Here is a 17,928-nt window from a genome sequence, read left to right on the forward strand (position 1 = left end):
TTTACTTTCAGTTGATGATTTGTATGTGTTGATACTGTACTTGTATTTATTTTCAGTATTTACATGGTAAATAACTTGTCAAGTAATTGAACAAGTAGGAAGAAATAAGTCAGATAGTACAGGAAGAATTTCTAACTTGTTAAACTTAGAAATTCTAACATGGTATCAGAGCATTGTTGCATATCACAGAATAACCAAAGGCATCAGCCGAGCAGAGGAGTAGCAACAGAAAACAACTGTCTCGAGTGACAGAAGCTGTTCCTAGTATAAGGTAGCAAGGAAGGGATGACGCAGAGTGCCTACATCATCAGTTCGAGCGAGGGGGAGGATCAGTGCAGTGGCAGAGAGGAGCAGACCTGACCTCCGTAGTGCCTGGTCATCTTTCTCAGCCAGGAAGGGTTGATGCTGTGGCCAGGAGGTGCAGATTTTTTCGGTGCCAGGATTCTGCATAGCCTAGAGGCTCAGTTCTTCAAGTTGTCGAGGTATAGGGGGTTGCAGATAATCTGCGGAGCGAAGCTGGTGAGGTATTGTGGTCAGAACAATACCTAACAGGGCAAGACCAAGGAGGAGGGATTTCCATAAAGGAAATCGAGACTCAAAGGGAGTCGAACCGAGGACTTCCAAGAGGGAAGTAAAGAGACTCAGAGGAGTCAGAAGAAGAGCAACAAGATGGCAGTGAATGGGTTGAGAGATCAGGATAGACCAGACGGAGCTTCCAACTTTATAGTCAGGAAGGCCAAGATCTTGTCCATTCTAGACAGGTATTACATCAAGCAGTTCACCTTGAAAACGATAGCGATCCCAGTTGACCCAATTGAAAATGAGAAGTACGAGGAGGCAATGGCTAGGGCAAAGTGCATCATCCTTGATGGGGTCAAGGATCATGTGGTGCAACATATTGTCGAGAAGGACATGACAAATGAGATGTGGGAAGCCCTGAAGAAATTGTACCAGCACACTTCCTTGTAGATGAAGATGTTACTTGAAAATCAGCTGTGGTCATCCCAGATGGAGAAGGGAGAACAAATAGATCTCTTCCTCGATGGATTGGAGGAGATCCGTGATCAGCTAACTTCCATAGGGGCCACGTCGGATCAGGGATTGATGGTGAGGAATGCATTGAACGTAGTCTCAGAGGATTGGGAGGTATTTTTCCAGAGCATACTGGGCAAGTCGAGCCTTCCAGATCTGAGAGGAACTGTGGGCGGCTCTTTGTCAAAAAGAGATCAGACGGGTGACGAAGGTGGGAGATAGCAAAAAGGGGTCAAAATCAAGAAGGAGGAAGAAGAAGATGTGGCTCTCGCATCTGCAGGAAAACAGGAAAAGAGGAAGAAGAAGGACCTATCCAAGGTCAAGTGCTTCCATTGTGGGGAATAGGGTCACTATGCGAACCAGTGTCCTAGGAAGAAGAGCAAGGGAGAGACTTCTTAGACGAAGGCAGCGCCAGCGAGAGTGAAGAAAGAAGTCGAGATTGATGACGATTGTGCCATGAGTGCTCATGTGTCACTTGAGAAGTGAGGAGACATCGAGCTGTAGTCAGACGGACTATAGGAGATGACGGGCACGATCCTTGAGGTACCCAACCTCTTGGATTATACCTTGCTACGGGAGCCCCGAAGAGGAGTAGCAGGATTGACAGATGTCGGTAGAGACGGATGCAGATGGAGTGACAGGGAGTGCTACAATGCAGGAGTCCCGGGACAACAGGCTACAACAGTGCGAGAAGCACGGGAGTGTTGTACTAGTGCAGAATGGCAGGAAGAGGTGTGCAACCGTGCGAGATGCATGGAGTTGTTGCAGCAATGTAGAGGTCAGTAGAGGGAGCACTTGTTAGCGACAGAGGGAGCTTCAACATCCAGAGTCTCTAGCCTGACAAGAATGTTAGAGTTGGGTGGATCAGTTACTTCCTTCTCAGTAATTGGGTTGCAGTGCAACAGTTAGCAGTGGTAGTGCTATGGGTAGTACGATGCAGCGTGAGGAGAAGGGGATGCAGTGCAGATGCATTGTTGGGTTTATAGAAGCAGCATCACAAATGCAGAAGGAGCTGTTGTACAGATGCAGTAGTGGCAGTGGCAGTGGCAGGGTCATGGGCAACAGTACATGATGGAGTAGTGCAGAGGATGTTGGTCGGGGAGGCTTAGCATCAGCACAGGGACCGATGCTGGATGATCAGGGTGATACTCAGTGAGGAGTATTATTAGAGCACAGTCCTTGCTAAGAGGGAGTGTTGATTTGGGGTAGCATCGGATGTGCTCTAGCCACGAAAATTGGTGGAGAGGCTAAAGCACATGAGATCTCCAAAACCCAAAAATGGTTTGCGCAGAATCTAACCAGTTTGGGAGATTTAAAAATAATTAATATTTTTAATGGAGTTCCTAAGTCTAAACTTAAGAAAAATGAAATATTAATGGGTATTAATATAAAACTGGGTTAAAATGGTCCAAAAGTCATGGATCAAGCCAAATCTAATCTAAGCCGTTGATTAGAGATTTAATCTCGGACATTGATGGACCAACGAGTAAAGTATAAGAGGAGGCCTGAGGGTCAGTTGGAGAACACACTGAGAGAGATCAAGAACTCGATTTTCTAGGGCAATGTTTGCTGAGGAAATTGAGTGAGTGATCAAAGTTGTAGCTGAGGGGCAATGAATACATAGCAGAGAGGCAGAGTTAGTACTAGGAGGATCAACGGAGAGCCGGGAAAGGGATGCAGAGCTAGCTAGAGGCAACCAGAAGTTGCGCAAAGCCAGAGAGGGCTAGCGTGTGAGACGCAAAGGGTCCAGGGGCTGACACAGAGGATCCATAAGCTGACGCAGAGCCCAAAGAGGCGGACACTGAGCTAGAGAGGCTGAGACAGGGCCTAGAGGCAGCGCTGGGAGCATTTCGTGGGACAGACTGAGAGCTGGAGAGTCGGATAGGGTGACGCAGTCCCTATCAGAGTGACGCAGAGTGACAGAAGCTGCATTGTTGTTGTGGGATCGTTCATCGGGTGTTTTAGCAGGAATATCTATCTCCGACTGAGAAGTACTACTGCCGAGGGCATTCTCTATTGGGTGACCCATTTTTGGCACCCAGGTTGTATTTTGAAACTGCGTAATAATAAAACCCTTTGAATAGCTACACCGGTTTTCCCGCATTGGGTTTTTCCGGTGACATTAGTTCAAAAACAACGGTGTCACTTGTGTGCTTGTTTACTTTCAGTTGATAATCTGTATGTGTTGATACTGTACTTGTATTTATTTTCAGTATTTACATGGTAAATAACTTGTTAAGTAATTGAACAAGTAGGAAGAAATAAATCAGATAGTACAGGAAAAATTTCTAATGAGTTAAACTTAGAAATTCCAACATAAATGTAGTTCATGCCAACTTTTTTTCTTAGAAACTAAATGTAGGGCTGAAACATTTCTCCAAACGGTATGATTTGATGAAAGTTATTTTTTGTGATATCTTTGGTGAATGCTTCTACAACATAATCTGCACTGCTGAGGATACGCTGTGCCAAAATGTCATCAAGTTAGACAATATCAGGCGCATAATTTTCTTTCTTATTTTGAAAAGTGCTACTTATAGTAACAAACCATATGATTCAGGGATAATATACAACTGGACACTAATTGGTCAAGAGAAGAGCCTTTCGGTCAGACTGTCTTAACCTGACAATCTCTCGTATCTCTTGTGGGAGAGTATTTTAGTTCTACACTGCAAACATAAGTCATGAAAAAGACTCTTCCTAAAAGAAAGAGTGGACAACATAGTTCCACTGAATACGACTTCACATTGAAACTACCACAAAACATGTAGTTTGTGGCTCGGGAAGGTACTTTTGCATAGGCCTTGTGTTTAGGCATGCAGAAGTCGCCCACATTTCACCTTAGAATATTTGCTGATGTAACTTAGCCTAAGTTAAACTTAGGAAAATGCACACAATTATATGTTGGCTTATTGAGCTAAAATAAAAAAAAACTAGACAAAGTAAATTATTTACTTTAGTGATTAAGTTTTAATCTTAGTTGATCTCAAAGGAAGCGAGATCTAATCTCGGTCGTTCATCACATTGAGATTAGGGTTAGGGTTAAGATTAAGGTTTTGGCTCAATGTAAAGTTATGAAGGCAATGTTAAGGTGAGGAGATGAGACACAACAACAACACAAGATTGAGAGAGGCTTCTTAGTGAGCATGTGCTGGGTTCGAGAGAGTGCTGTGAGGCTGGTGATCGTTTTGCATTTTCAAAGTTGGGCCAGTATCCGTGTCATGGGAGCCCAAGTAGTTTATGTGATTAATTTATTAATGAAGAACTGTTGATTGGGCATTGGGCAGAAATTTGTTTATATGTGATTCAAATCCAGTAATTGTTTTTGCTTTTTCTATATTTTTGTGTTAGGAATCTAGTTGTGTATTCGTTCAGTAATTAATTGTTGGGAACCAAATATCAAATGTTGGGTTTGGGACAGTCTAACATGGTATCATAGTTGAAACTCAGAATCGATCTCAGAATCGCAGGTGTCGGGTTTATGTTGGATCGTTGAAGCCAATTTGGCTGGGATCATAAGAATGATTTTTTTTTATTAAAGACAGCGAGACTTTTATTTTTGGGGTCGAGTTTTCTATTTTCTAGGAAAATTTTGTTTTGAGCAAAAAGAAAGGGCAATCTAAAGAAAGTTAAAAGAAGAAAATGAGAGGCTCATTTTTTTTCAAAAAATAAAAAGTAAAAAATAAAAAAAAGTTTGAAAAAGTCCGAAGGGGATGTGGCCGACAATCAGGCCAGCTAGCCGCCAACAGCAGCCGCGAGGTGCAGTCAGGCTAGCCAACCACCAATTGTTGACAGAAGTCGCGAGGGATAGCCGTCGAAGTCAAGCACCACTATCAGTGATGGAAAGTTGGAGAGGTGGCCAAAAAAGAATGAGTTAGGCTGACATACACAGATAGGATCGTGATTTTTTTTGCAGGATTTGTATGTTGAGAGCCGAGTGTCAAGGCAACACTAACAATCGCTGAGTAGAGGGACACAATTTTCGGCGGAGAGAGGCCTAAGCTGGGCAGAGCGACTCAGTAAGAGCTAAGGTGGAGTCGACATTGCTGACAATAGCGACAAAGCAAGACAAAGTTGTTAACACCGAGCTAGTTGAGGTTGTGACCATTGATCGACAGGGAGTTGAACAGTGAAGGGTTGTGAGACCTTGTCAAGTGCATGTAGTGTTGACCCCCGTGGAGCAGACCTGTGATCATTTTGATATGAGTCCTCGTGATGGGTGTGAAGTGTGATTAAGGTGGAGAGGTGGTCTCATGCAATGGAGTGTGAAGGGTCGTGTCATCGCTCAAACTAGCAGGGGGCCTAAAGGGGATTCCTAAAGGGGACAACTGTTAGGCCAAGGGAAACAAAGGAGACTTAGCTCACTGTCACCCCAACTAAGACTCCCTACTCTTTAAGGACTTTCACCGATGGGAGGAGACCTGGTATATGGAAGTCACTTGTGAAGGATGAATCAACAAATGGATGTGAAGTGACCTTGTGATCCTTTTCTAGAAGGGGGTAAAGAATGAAGCTTATTTGCTTTTCAAGTAAGGTACAAAGATTTATAGGATAAGGAGGGGGGGATTTGAGAGTTGGGTTAGTGGAATATGCCTTGTAAAGGAGTTTCCCAATCCTGAAATCATTATTGAACTTGGCTTCCCGAATGGTTCTTGAAGAATTGATCTTTCAAAGGTATGGGACCACACAGGACCAGGTGGACCCAACCTAGGTTAAGGAGAGAGAATCTAGCAACCAATGATGTTCTTAACCCAGACAGGGAAGGGGAAGGATCAAAGCAAGAATTTCCAACTAAAGGTGTCAAATTCAACAAATGGATGTGAAGTGACCCCGTGATCCTTTTCTAGAAGGGGTAAAGAGTGAAGCTTATTTGCTCTTCAAGTAAGGTACAAAGATTTATAGGATAAGGAGGGGAGGATTTGAGAGTTGGGTTAGTGGAATATTCCTTGTAGAGGAGTTTCCCAATCCTAAAATCATTATTGAACTTGGCTTCCCAAATGGTTCTTTAAGAATTGACCTTTCAAAGGTATGGGACCACACAGGACCAGGTGGACCCAGCCTAGGTTAAGGAGAGAGAATCTAGCAACCAATGATGTTCTTAACCCAGATAGGGAAGGGGAAAGGATCAAAGCAAGAATTTCCAACTAAAGGTGTCAAATTGATCTTATAAGGTGCTGCTAGCTTAGGGCAAAGTTTGATCTCAGAGCTAGCGCTTCGGTTAATAACACAACTCCATTGTCAGAATGGCTTCAAAATTGGAGGAGGCCTTGAGGACACACCAGCGCAGTAGAGGCTAGTAGGTCAAACTTTTTCTTTGGCTATTTTGTTAGGAAAGTGATGCCCTAGGTGACCCAACTTGGCTAGACCTAGAAGAGTAAAGGAGAGGTGGAGAAATGAATGTTCTTTGAGTGATTACCAGTTTGTGGATTAGTGCCAAATCCCTTGGTGAGAATGGAGTCTAGGAGAATGATGAGAAAGGAACTTGTATTTTAGTCAAGGAGGCCTTAAGGGCTACTTCGCTTGGTCTTTAGGGCAAGAAGAAGAGATCTCAAAGCTTTTATACTTTGCTTTGCAAAAGGAGATGGCTTATCAATATAAATTCACCGGTGGAATTATCCCTAGGAGATTTCATTCACATACATGGCCCAAACATTGAGAGATGCTATATAGAAACAATAATTCCACAATTTTGCAATTATGCAATGCAACAATTAGCCCTAATATAGCGAAAATCCCATTCAATGCACATGACAAAAGTAAAACAAGAATAACATTAAACGTGTGTTCTTACATGTAATAGAACATATCCAACCATCAACAATTTGACAATAAAGAAGCTCGAAGATAAAATGCTCCAATCCAAACATCAAAATTCATCCATGCTCTAATTCATCATCCCAGAAAAAGTGCGAAATTCTCTAAAGAGAAGAATGATCCAATCCAAAGTGATGATGAGAAAATGAACTCAGTTCACTTGTATTTATACACTATTTAGGAGTTCGAATTAGTCTCTTAAGTCATTCGAGCACAGACCTAGCCCATTCTTTTCGCCGAATCACCCCATTAGTCCATGCCTAAAAGTGTCATGATAAGCAAACCACAATACTTAATTACCAAATGACAAGGAATACCATTAGGTTTGGGAGGCCCACCTTCAAACATACGATCATGACAAATGGGTGAGGGACCACATGACTGGCTTAGTTGGTGGAGAAAATGGCACAACGAGCTAGTTGGCGGCTGCAAGGGGCTGCTGGATGAGGACCATCTTGGAGAAATTTTTTCTCCTAGGGATATCACCCACAAAATGGTGGGTAACAGGGGTAAGGCTACATTCAGCATCAAGGAAAGGTTGTTGGAGGTTGAACATTTGTGGACAATGTGAGACGTGTTGCAGGTTGATAGAGAAGAGGTTGTTGAGAAATATAGGGGCAGTAAGATAGGCGATTTCTCTTACTTTGATAACTGCTTTGATGTATTTTTACTTAACTTCATTAGCTTCCACTTTCACTTGATTATAATTAGTGTTCTTATCATCAAACAATTACCAAACAATGAGACAAGAAGATATAAGATATAGGCGACCAGCCAGGGCGAAAACCTCTCCAATTGAGAGGAAAACCCACAAGAATTCTTCTCTTCTTATAGATCTTCAATTGACAAATTCCATGACCTATGACCCTTGACCAAGACCCTCCAAGACCAAGTCAAATCTTTCTTGCTTTCTAACAACTTCTGCAATTTGGATCCCGAGCAAAATCTTCTAAAACTTAGACTAGCAAATTCTTCTGCAACTTCAACTAGCAAATTCTTTTGCAACTTCGACCCAACAGCTTTAGTGCTTCAACCTTTCACAGCTTCGACCTAGCTGCAACTTCACAACTTTGATGTAGCTTCACAGCTTCGATGTAGCTTCAAAATTACGTCTTGCCTAGTGACTGTAAAAACCCCAACAAGAGAGAGAGGCCCAAAACTTCGATCTTGCTCTTCTCTTTTTTCGTCCTTTTCCAGCTTCTATCTTGTGGAGATCGAACTTTCTTGAGAGTGTGTCCAAATGAGGTAGAGTTCCTTCTTATTTGTAGGCTCTTGAGGAGTACGAATTACTATCTTTAGGCCAACTTGTCCCTGCATGTAGGTCGACAAGGTGTTGGAGGGTCTTTGGACTTTCTTTTGACTCAAATAAATTTTCTTTACAATATGTAACATGCCCAAAAGGGTCTTTCATACATGACAATGACTCAATTCACTTGTAGACTCAATGACAAGCCCTAGAAGCACTCAATGGGTGCTTGACCTAAAAATAATCTCCCTTGAGCATGAAAAACATGCCTCAAGAATAACAATAAAAATTTATTTCTCTTTTCGTTAAATATATAAAATCATGATTACATATGTCATTATGAAAATCAAACCTACTTACATATTTCAACACTCCCTCTTAACTAGGGAGGTATTCATAATCCATACAAGGTACTTGGACATTCTCACTGTAAAGAATCCTCATAAGAAGAGTCCAATTGGTAACCCATTTGTTTAGCATCATATCATTTGGCATTGTCACATAGCAAGGCCTTGACTAGCAGCGTTATCTCTCCACAAGATCAGAGCACAATGTTGGCGAGACCAATGATTTATAGACACCATCATCATTGTCTGTCAAGGAACATACTTCAGCTAGGTGTTCATAGGGTATGTCCTTCCAGGAGTATTCTTATATTGGATTTTCAAACCTCAAAAAATATCGGTCCTTTACGACTACTCTTATCTTGGATGCCCTACCATATAAAGTATATAAGATGTCAAATGCTTACCCAATCCTCCATTCTTTCTTCCCAAAGTGAAGTCAAGAATGATGTGTCTATCTCTCCCTCTCAATTAGGGAGGATATACCCATTCCTACAAAAGGAATGTGCCCAAGTTCCCTCTCATCCCGGGACTTGTCCAAGGTCCCTCTTAACCAGGGACTTGCTTCCATGCTCCCTCTTAACCAACAACTTGTTTCCAATAGTAGCTACGTATTCTTTGTTGGAGATCATGGGACCTATACCTGCGCTTAGGGATCGTCCTTTCAATGTCATGAATTTCTTTTTCATTATTATGGAGCCTTCATCTTTTCTTGGTAGGGCATCGACCATCCATCACTTTCCTTCACGAACAATGTCAGTCATGTCATCCTTTTCTTCATCGAAAAGTGATCTTCTAGTCCACATTTGGCTTTCCTTCATACAACTACTCTTTCCACATCATGTTTCTTTTAGGATCTTCTATCCCACCACATAAGTGCTAGTTGTAGGTGACATCTACAACTCTTTTTTTGGTAGCCCTGCATTAACCCATCCAGATGTTGTTCAAAAATAAAAAATGAACATCAAATCAAAGTTACCTTTTGTGATGGCCCTTCATCATGACATTTGCTTGTAGCAACATCAACATCCTGCATACATATTGACACATCTCCAAGATATTCAATGTCAAGGGTCTCCTTTCTTTCCAAACTTCATCAGAGTCTTTATACCTTTTCCATGGAGATGTCATGGTCAATTCTCCTAGTCATCGGATGTTGATTTCCTTTTCTACGTGCTCATAGTTGCATCTTTCACGATCTCTTCTTTCTTTCTTCACATATTGCTCCCCAAGAACTTTCATTCATAGTTCCTTCATCTTTGTCAACCACCTCATATTCCATATGAGGACATATTATGTTGATTTTATCTTATCAATATGTGAACTATGCCTTCATGCATCTTTCCAACAAAAGAGATCCCTTTTCTTCAATCATGCTTGTGAGGTAGAGCATTCATCCATGTTATCTGCAACTATATGATGACATGACTCAATCTTATCAAATACATGCATACATACCTCATGTTTTTTGGTCATCTAGACTTCCTTTGGCGGCTTCCTTGATTGAAAGTACTTCAACCATCTTGACCTGTTGCACTTCTTTGTCATCATACCATCATGCCATGAATCCCATACAAGATGGAATTCTCAGCGAGACACTTGCTTCTTCCAAGAGAGGTGAACCTTCTAATGAAGATTGCAACGAAGGATCTTGATTATCCTCATCCTGCAAATGTTGCTTCCTAATGATGATGATACATGATGAGCTCTTTCTATGCTAGATGATGTTTCTTTTCCCATAAGTACTAATGCTTTCGATGAGGTTACCAAGAGCTACTTCCTTTCTATTATGACAACTACAATCATATAGAATTCTACATCAACTATCCTTTCAAGATTTTCTAATGAGCTCTTGTTTTAACAATATGCTTCTAATATGATGCCATCTTCTACTAAGATGCATCTAGTCATAATGCTTCTCATCTTCACTGCCATGGTAGATGTCTTTTCACCTCCTACTGCTTCGGCTATGCATTGGAGGAACCCTAATATTGAAGATCTATCCCTTTGCATATCTTCTCGTCGGGTACTTCCACTTTTTCGATGATATGAGCTTCATTTCTTTCTTTCCTCTTGTTGTCCTTCTTGAATTTCGGACAATCTCTCTTGTGATGCCCATATTCTTGACAACCATAGCATTGGATCTTCAACATATCCTTATTCTTCTCTTTCCAAGGACCAAATTTTCCAAACCTTTTCTCTTGGTCATGGCAGCAAATGCTGGAACTTGTTCACCTAGTCCCACATCGCTCTTTGCTTTTAACTAGGTTTCTTCAGTTTTACACAATGACCAGAGTTCACTGAATGAGGTGGCTTCCTTCTTTCAAAAAATGATTGATACGAATTTGCCCCATTCATCAGGTAGTGCATTGAGTACCACGGTGGTCATTTCTTTATCTGACATGATTTCCCCCAACTCTTGAAAGTGGTCTCGTATTTCTGACACCCTCATGAAGTATGAGGCTATTCCTTATCCTTTTGATATCTTCATCTTGTAGAGCTCGATTCTCAATGATATCACTTCTCTTGTAGTGCTTTCGGAGAATAATTCCACTAGATTGTCATAGATGTCTTTTGACTTGCTACATATGGGATGAATGAATCCTTGATTGATTCTATAAGGATTCTTTGAGCCCTTATTTCCCCCTTCATGTAATTTGCTAGAGCTTGAGCTTCTTTTGGTGGTTCAACAATTAAACTGTTAACATGACCAATGAATTCATTTTCTATGAGGATCAAATCTGTCCTCTTTTTCCATGCAAGATAGTTTGTTGACTCGAGCAATTTGTTGCTCTCCTTGCAAAATGAAGTCATTTTGATAGATTCAAACATAGATATAAAGATGCATACTTGTGAAGATATTTCTTGATGACAAGATCTTCAACTTGATGCCTTCTTGATTTTTGATGATGATGTTAATAATAAATGTCTTCCTTCAAAAGTGATCTTGGACTCAAAGAGAGGGAGATCACCTTGAATCCTTGACGATGATGACAACACCTTCTTGCTTCCTTGAATTGGAGACTTCAAGATGCTTCAATGTGTAATCCTTCTTTGAGTTGATGTAGGGTCTTTGAGGTCTTCTTTTCCTTGTGATGGAGATTGTAAGCTTCCCAAGAATGCTTCAGTTGAAGAACCCTATCTTTGAGTGAGCTAGGGTTTTGAGGTCTTCTCCTTGTTGTTGCTTTGAGTAGTCCTTCTTAATGCTTCTTAGTTTGTTTGGCCCTTATGAATCCTTTCTTGATGATTCGATGTCCTTGATGTTGAATGATCTTCTTGTGCTTTGGCCCTTGAGTATCCTTCTTTAAGTTGCCCTTCCTTGATGTAGTCACCTTAGCTCTGATACCATGTTGAGAAATATAGGGGTAGCAAGATAGGCAATTTTTTTCACTATGATAACTGCTTGTGATGTTTTTTTACTTAACTTGATTAGATTCTTCTTTCAGTTGATTATAATTAGTGTTCTTATCATCAAACAACTACCAAACAATGAAGAACAATGAGACAAGAGGACACAAGATATAGGCGATTAGCCAGGGCCAAAACCTCTCCAACTGAGAGAAAAACCCACAAGAATTCTTCTCTTCTTATAGATCTTCAATTGACGAATTCCAAGGCCTAGGACCCTTGACTAAGGCCCTCCAAGACTAAGTCAAATCTTTCCTGCTTTCGAGTGACTTTTGCAATTTTGATCCCCAACAAATTTTTCTGCAACTTCAACCCAACAACTTCAGTGCTTCGACCTTTCACAACTTCGACATAGCTGCAACTTCACAGCTTTGATGTAGCTTCACAACTTCGATGCATCTTTAGACTTTCGTCTTGCCCAACAACTGTAAAAATCCTAACACAAGAGAGAGAGAGAGAGAGGCCCAAAATTTCTATCTTGATCTTCTTCTTCTTTTTCGTCCTTTTCTAGTGTCTATCTTGTGGAGATCGAACTTGCTTGAGAGTGTGTCCAAATGAGGTCGAGTTCCTTCTTATTTATAGGACCTTGAAGGGTACAAATTGCTATCTTTAGGCCGACTTGTCCCTTCAAGGAAGTCAATTTGATCTTTGCACCATGACGAAGTCTTGGAGGGTCTTGACTTTCTTTTGACTCAAATAAATTTTCTTTACAATATGTAACATGCCAAAAAGGGTCTTTCATACATGACAATGACTCAATTGACTTGTAGACTCAATGACAAGCCCTAGAAGCACTAAATGGGTGCTTGACCTAAAAATAAATCTCCCTTGAGCATGAAACCCGTGCCTCGAGAATAACAATAATAAATTTATTTTTCACTTTTCATTAAATACATAAAATCATGATTACATATGTCATTATGAAGACTGAACCTAGTTACATATTTCAGCAGAGGTGGCGGGATTGTCGTCAAAGGACAACTGAGGATGGTTGTAGGGGAATTGTGTCGTAAGTAGGATGCCACATTAGACATGATTGGAGAAACTGTGAGATGCAGTGGCCAACAAGAGTCGTTGGGCAAGGGATTTTTCGCAACAAGAATGGGCTAGTAGTTGTTGGTACAGCGAGTAGTAGCCGATGGTAGGAACAAAGGTCAACATCAGCAACCAACAGGGTTGGCGGAGGTTAACCCTCGGATGGAGAGATGAAGATCGTACTAATCAGGGGATTGACAATAGAATTTGTGGGTGTCTCAAAGGACCCGAAACAGACCCATAGTCATGCTAAGAATTAGGATAGGATCAAGGCTAGTGGATAGTAGAGTGTCCAGTCACAATATGGGAATGAGGTCAATGATCTACAATATTTCAAAGATGGGCTCATACTACAATGCGTTTAATGGGATTAGTATCATGCATGTAGTGAAGGGGGTTGGATGTGTCAGATTTCAACTAGAGTCAGGAGGATTTCTGGAGGTGATAGGGATGTTGTTTATTCCAGGGTTGATGGTACATGTGCTATCAGTATCAGCCTTGGAGGATGCTGGACATAGAATTTTGTTCGGGGATTGAAAGGTACTTCTATATTCAGAGGGAGCAACCTTGGATGTAGTTGTAGTGCTTGGCATCAAACAAGGGCAGGCATACAGGTTGTTGGGATAGCCTGTGGGTATATCGGAGTGGATCTTGGATATAGGAATAGTGTCAGTTATTGAGAGGAAGCAGGTGACGAGGAAGAGTGATTCTTCAAGTACTGCCAGGAGCCTCAACTAGTATGATATGGCATGGTTAGATGCTCAAGAGTAGGATCCTCGAAGCATGACTAGATGTGATAGGTTCTCAGCGCAGGTTTCAGATCAGGTAGCATGACAAGGTTTAGTGTCAAATGGAACAGCTACAAACACTAGGATGGGCTTGGAGATAGATCTAGGTGGAGGAGGTTCTTCTAGAAGTACCTCCCTCTCTAAGTGGGAGTGTTGAAGTTTGTAGCTCGGGAAGGTTTCTTTTGCACAGGCCTTGTGTTTAGGCATGCAGAAGTCGCCCACATTTCACCTTAGAATATTTTCCGATGTAATTTAGCCTATGTTAAACTTAGGAAGAAGCACATAATTATATGTTGGCTTCTTGAGCTAAAATTAAAAACTTTGATAAAGTAAATTATTTACTTTAGCGATTAAGTTTTAATCTTAGCCATTGAACTCAAGTGAGGTGAGATCTAATCTCAGTTGTCCATTACTTTGAGAGTATGGTTAGGGTTAGGATTAGGGTTTTGGCTCAATGTAAAGTTATCAAGGCGAGTTTAAGGTGAGGAGATGAGACACAACAACAACACAAGATTGAGAGAGGCTTCGCAGTGAGTCTGTGTTGGGTCCGAGAGAGTCTAGTGAGACTGGTGATCAGTTTTGTATTTTCTTAGTCATGCCATTGTCCCTGGTATGGGAGCCCAAGTAGGTTATGTGATTAATTTATTAATGAAGAACTGTTGATTGTGCAGAAATCTGTTTATGTGTGATTTAGATTGAGTAATCATTTTTACTCCCACTATATTTTTTGTGTTGGGAATCTAGTTGTGTATTCATTCAGTAATTAATTGCTGGGAACCAAATACCGGGTGCTGGGTTTGGGAAAGTCTAACAAACAGACTGTGGGACAACTAGAATGATACAATGCCAAACGCCTCTAAAATGAAGAGGGCCAATGGAGTTGACATTACTTGACAAGGTAGGAGCATAAATTCCAGAGAGTCATATGTCAAAAGTGAATGTGAATTTCCAAAATTCAAAGAAATAAGGAAGGGAGGGGCAATTCAAAGTTCCAACAGATTAAAAATACTAGATTCTAGCTCCTTTTCTTGACCATGAAACTTGATGATTCATGCCAGAACTTGCTATCCCTATCCCTATGGCTTTAGTGCTTCAATTGGTGATGCCAAAATTATAAGGTATTCTAAGCATAGAATAACTAAGTGCATGCTCCAAGACGACTGAGATACTAGTTTGATATTGGATGACTAGCATTTGACCATATTCCCAGGTCCAAAACTTACTTTTCCCAACCTGTTAAAGTAGCAGTAGGTCAAAAGTTCGATACCTCCTAGTGGCAATCACTGGGGCTTTATTGGTATTTGTACTAGTGATATCAGTTTTTATTCAAAAATTTATATTAGCTAATTTACTTGGCAGCTTCCTTCAATCATTTTGTTTATCATTTGATTAGGAATGAAGAATATGGTGAGGTATTAACAATTCTCATACAACTACATCTTGCAGGGATTCAATGGAAAGAAATGGGAGAAGTTCAACAGTGAAAAGGTTGCTTCTCTTGCATATGCTCGAATACAAGGAAAAGCTGCTCTTGTGGCACATTTTCAAAATTCTAGCTTGATGAATGAGGATAAGCGTTGCCGTCCTATTCTATTTTACTCTGAGGATCAGGAGGCTAGTGATCAGGTAATATTGCTCACAGATTTTGGCAGTAGTATTTGGGGAAAATGAACTTTCATATGATCTTTCATGTTATAGCTAGAAGTAAAATTGATTATTGTTACCAAGGCTTTATGTGGTTTGTCTTCAGGAGCCATTTCCTTCAGGAATCAATACCAGGTTTCAGCCATCAAAATGTTCAGGTGGCACTGATCTCCTTGAAAGTCCAACTCGGAGTGGGATCAAGGGTGATACTGTAATTGGAACTGTGGAAGCTACTACCCTTAGTAATTCTCAATCATCTGTAAAGTAATGATTTTTATACTAACATGTAAAGCAAGCTAAGAAATTGCCTGATCTTTATGTAACCAAACAATGTATAAAAGAAGAGTGCCTCTCAGGTTAGAGGCTTGTCATCAAGTGTATATTTCGACCATTTTTCTGGTTCCACTTTGGTGGCCATCTTCTTAAGCTATGTAAATCATAAAACTCATTCAAAGAGGGGTCACATTTCATTTCATCAAGCTTATGTGAGGCATTAATTGTATGAGACAGTGACAACTCATTATTGTCGCAAAATACTGTAAACTGATAGCTTGAAGGATTTGTGAAAAGATAGGTTCTTCTTCTCAATATAGCTGAGGAAATATTAAACTGAACTGAAGAACTAAGGTGGTTCATTTTTGAGCATATTGCAGGATTATTTAGGCATGTAAACTGTTGTACTACATATATTTGACTGGATATTAGGTTCCATCTTTTCTTGTGGCAACAGATGGGCTATCCAGCTTCGACCTATTTATATTTGTCACATACACTGAATTTCCAAATCCATATCAATTACCATTAACTTCTGTTCAATAATAAATAGGTGGGTTGGTTTCTCCTCCTGTTTTTGTCATTTGATTAAACTTGCCATGTTTCAGTTCACTGGAGAAAGAGATCTAGGCTTGATTGCTTTATGCAGCTAAATTTGCACAATCTACAATAAAGCTCAAGAGGCAAATGCCCTAAATATGTTTTGGATATAGTCCTTTGATAATAATTTATTACTTGGTCGTTACTAATTGATAATGGTTTATTACTTGAAAGTTTGCGTAGCCCTTGTATCTTGAAATGCAGAACATGTTCTAATGAACTTGTTAATATATTAGTTGCTTTTTCTGTGAAGTTGAGGTGAGATTTTTGAATTTGACTGAATTGTTCTATAGTGAAATTTCCATCTAAAAGAGCCTCATAGGAGTCAACACATCGAAGACTCATTTTCAGTCTTGGATCTCAGACATGTTTCAATTTTAAACGTCAGGCAAGACGTGAGCTTGTGGTATCTGGAAAAGCCTCATGGAAGTCAAAACATCAAAGACTCGTCTCGAGTCTTTGACCTCAGACATGTTTCATCCTTATAAGCAGCGTGTACATCAGGCAAGACACGAGCTTGTGGTCTAATTGGAAAATTAGTATTAGTTATATGTGATTTTGAGTTCGATTCTTCGCTAGCAATAAAAGCACGTCTGTGGTAATCATTAAGTGGGTTATTTGGTGTTGGGTATGACTGCTTTGATATGGTCACACCTAAAACATTATAAATATTGTAACCTATTGTTTGTGCTTGAGGGGCCTTTCAGTGAAAGGTAAATTTCATGCGATGAAAATGAATATGAGAAGAAAGAATGTGACATGTTAAAAGAACATGTAGGACGTGTCATTAGATTATGTAAGGGACCATGTGGCAAAAGGCTTCTGGCTAGGAATACCATCAAAGTTTGTATAGCTTGATGAGAGAAGCAAGGGTTGTATAATTGCGTAAAACTTTAAGAGAATGACGAGTGTCCAACAATATCTTCTATGCAGGCAACATAAAAGAAATTATAGTGCTGTTTGACGTACTAGGAAGGAGAACAACATGAGCTAATTGTGTTAACACTGATTAAGGCCAAGTCTTATTGGGGTTAAGTAGGTATATTATAAAGATGCATTACATTATATTCGAGAAAAACCAATTCTTGAAATAATATTTAGATAATTTAGAAAAATAGATTATTTGGCTTAAATTACGGGATAATGTATCATAGATATTAATAAATATAATTTTGTGATAATATTAGACACTTTAGAAAAGAAAGAACTTTGCTTAAAACATATATGTGCCATAGATATTAATCAATATAATTTTAGTTTTTGGTTTGATTTAGATGGATGGAGATGAGCAAGTTAAATTTATAAGTTAGATGGATGGAGAAGAGCAAGTTAAATTTATAAGTCAGATGGATGGAGAAGAGGATGTTAAATTTGTAAGTTATATTTTATTTGATATTTTTTGGCTATATTTTTTTTGAAAGAAGTATTGAAAAGCATGCTATTTCTTAAAAAATGGATATAAAATTTTGCTAAAATTACATTCATTATGGGGAGACTAAGTAATCAAGTTGTTTGATCAACTATTTTGAAATTGATTAAATTTTTAACAATTGTATTTTGTATTTTAAATTTGAAATCAAAATAAAGAAATTGTTCATTTTTATGAAGGGTATTTTTATTAAATTTTAATACTTATATTAATATTTTTTTTTTAAAGAGCGTTTTTGCAATAAACATGTATTTTCTTATATTTGAAATTTGATAATTATATATTTTGGAACATCGTTTGAAAAGTTAATAAGCA

At 39.7% G+C, this 17,928-nt stretch overlaps 1 protein-coding gene across 4 annotated transcripts in view; it reads left to right on the forward strand.

Annotated features, from left to right (window-relative positions):
* LOC149217642 (protein MEI2-like 2) overlaps positions 1–16,152 on the forward strand; it is a 266,211-nt gene extending 250,059 nt beyond the window's left edge. For 3 of the 4 annotated variants that reach the window (XM_089393016.1, XM_089393017.1, XM_089393018.1), the window contains exons 13-14: positions 15,114–15,293; positions 15,418–16,152. In XM_089393016.1, the coding sequence (XP_089249142.1) occupies positions 15,114–15,293; positions 15,418–15,579 (342 nt within the window). In that variant the 3' untranslated portion in view covers positions 15,580–16,152. Of the gene's footprint in view, positions 1–15,113; positions 15,294–15,417 lie in introns of those variants that run through there. The other variant, XR_016251281.1, reaches the window with a different exon arrangement.
* The last annotated feature ends 1,776 nt before the right edge of the window (positions 16,153–17,928 follow it).

Source organism: Pinus tabuliformis, chromosome 1_1, assembly GCF_031772625.1.
Source record: "Pinus tabuliformis cultivar Carrire ecotype Pingquan chromosome 1_1, CPIR1, whole genome shotgun sequence".
NCBI lineage: Eukaryota > Viridiplantae > Streptophyta > Pinopsida > Pinales > Pinaceae > Pinus > Pinus tabuliformis.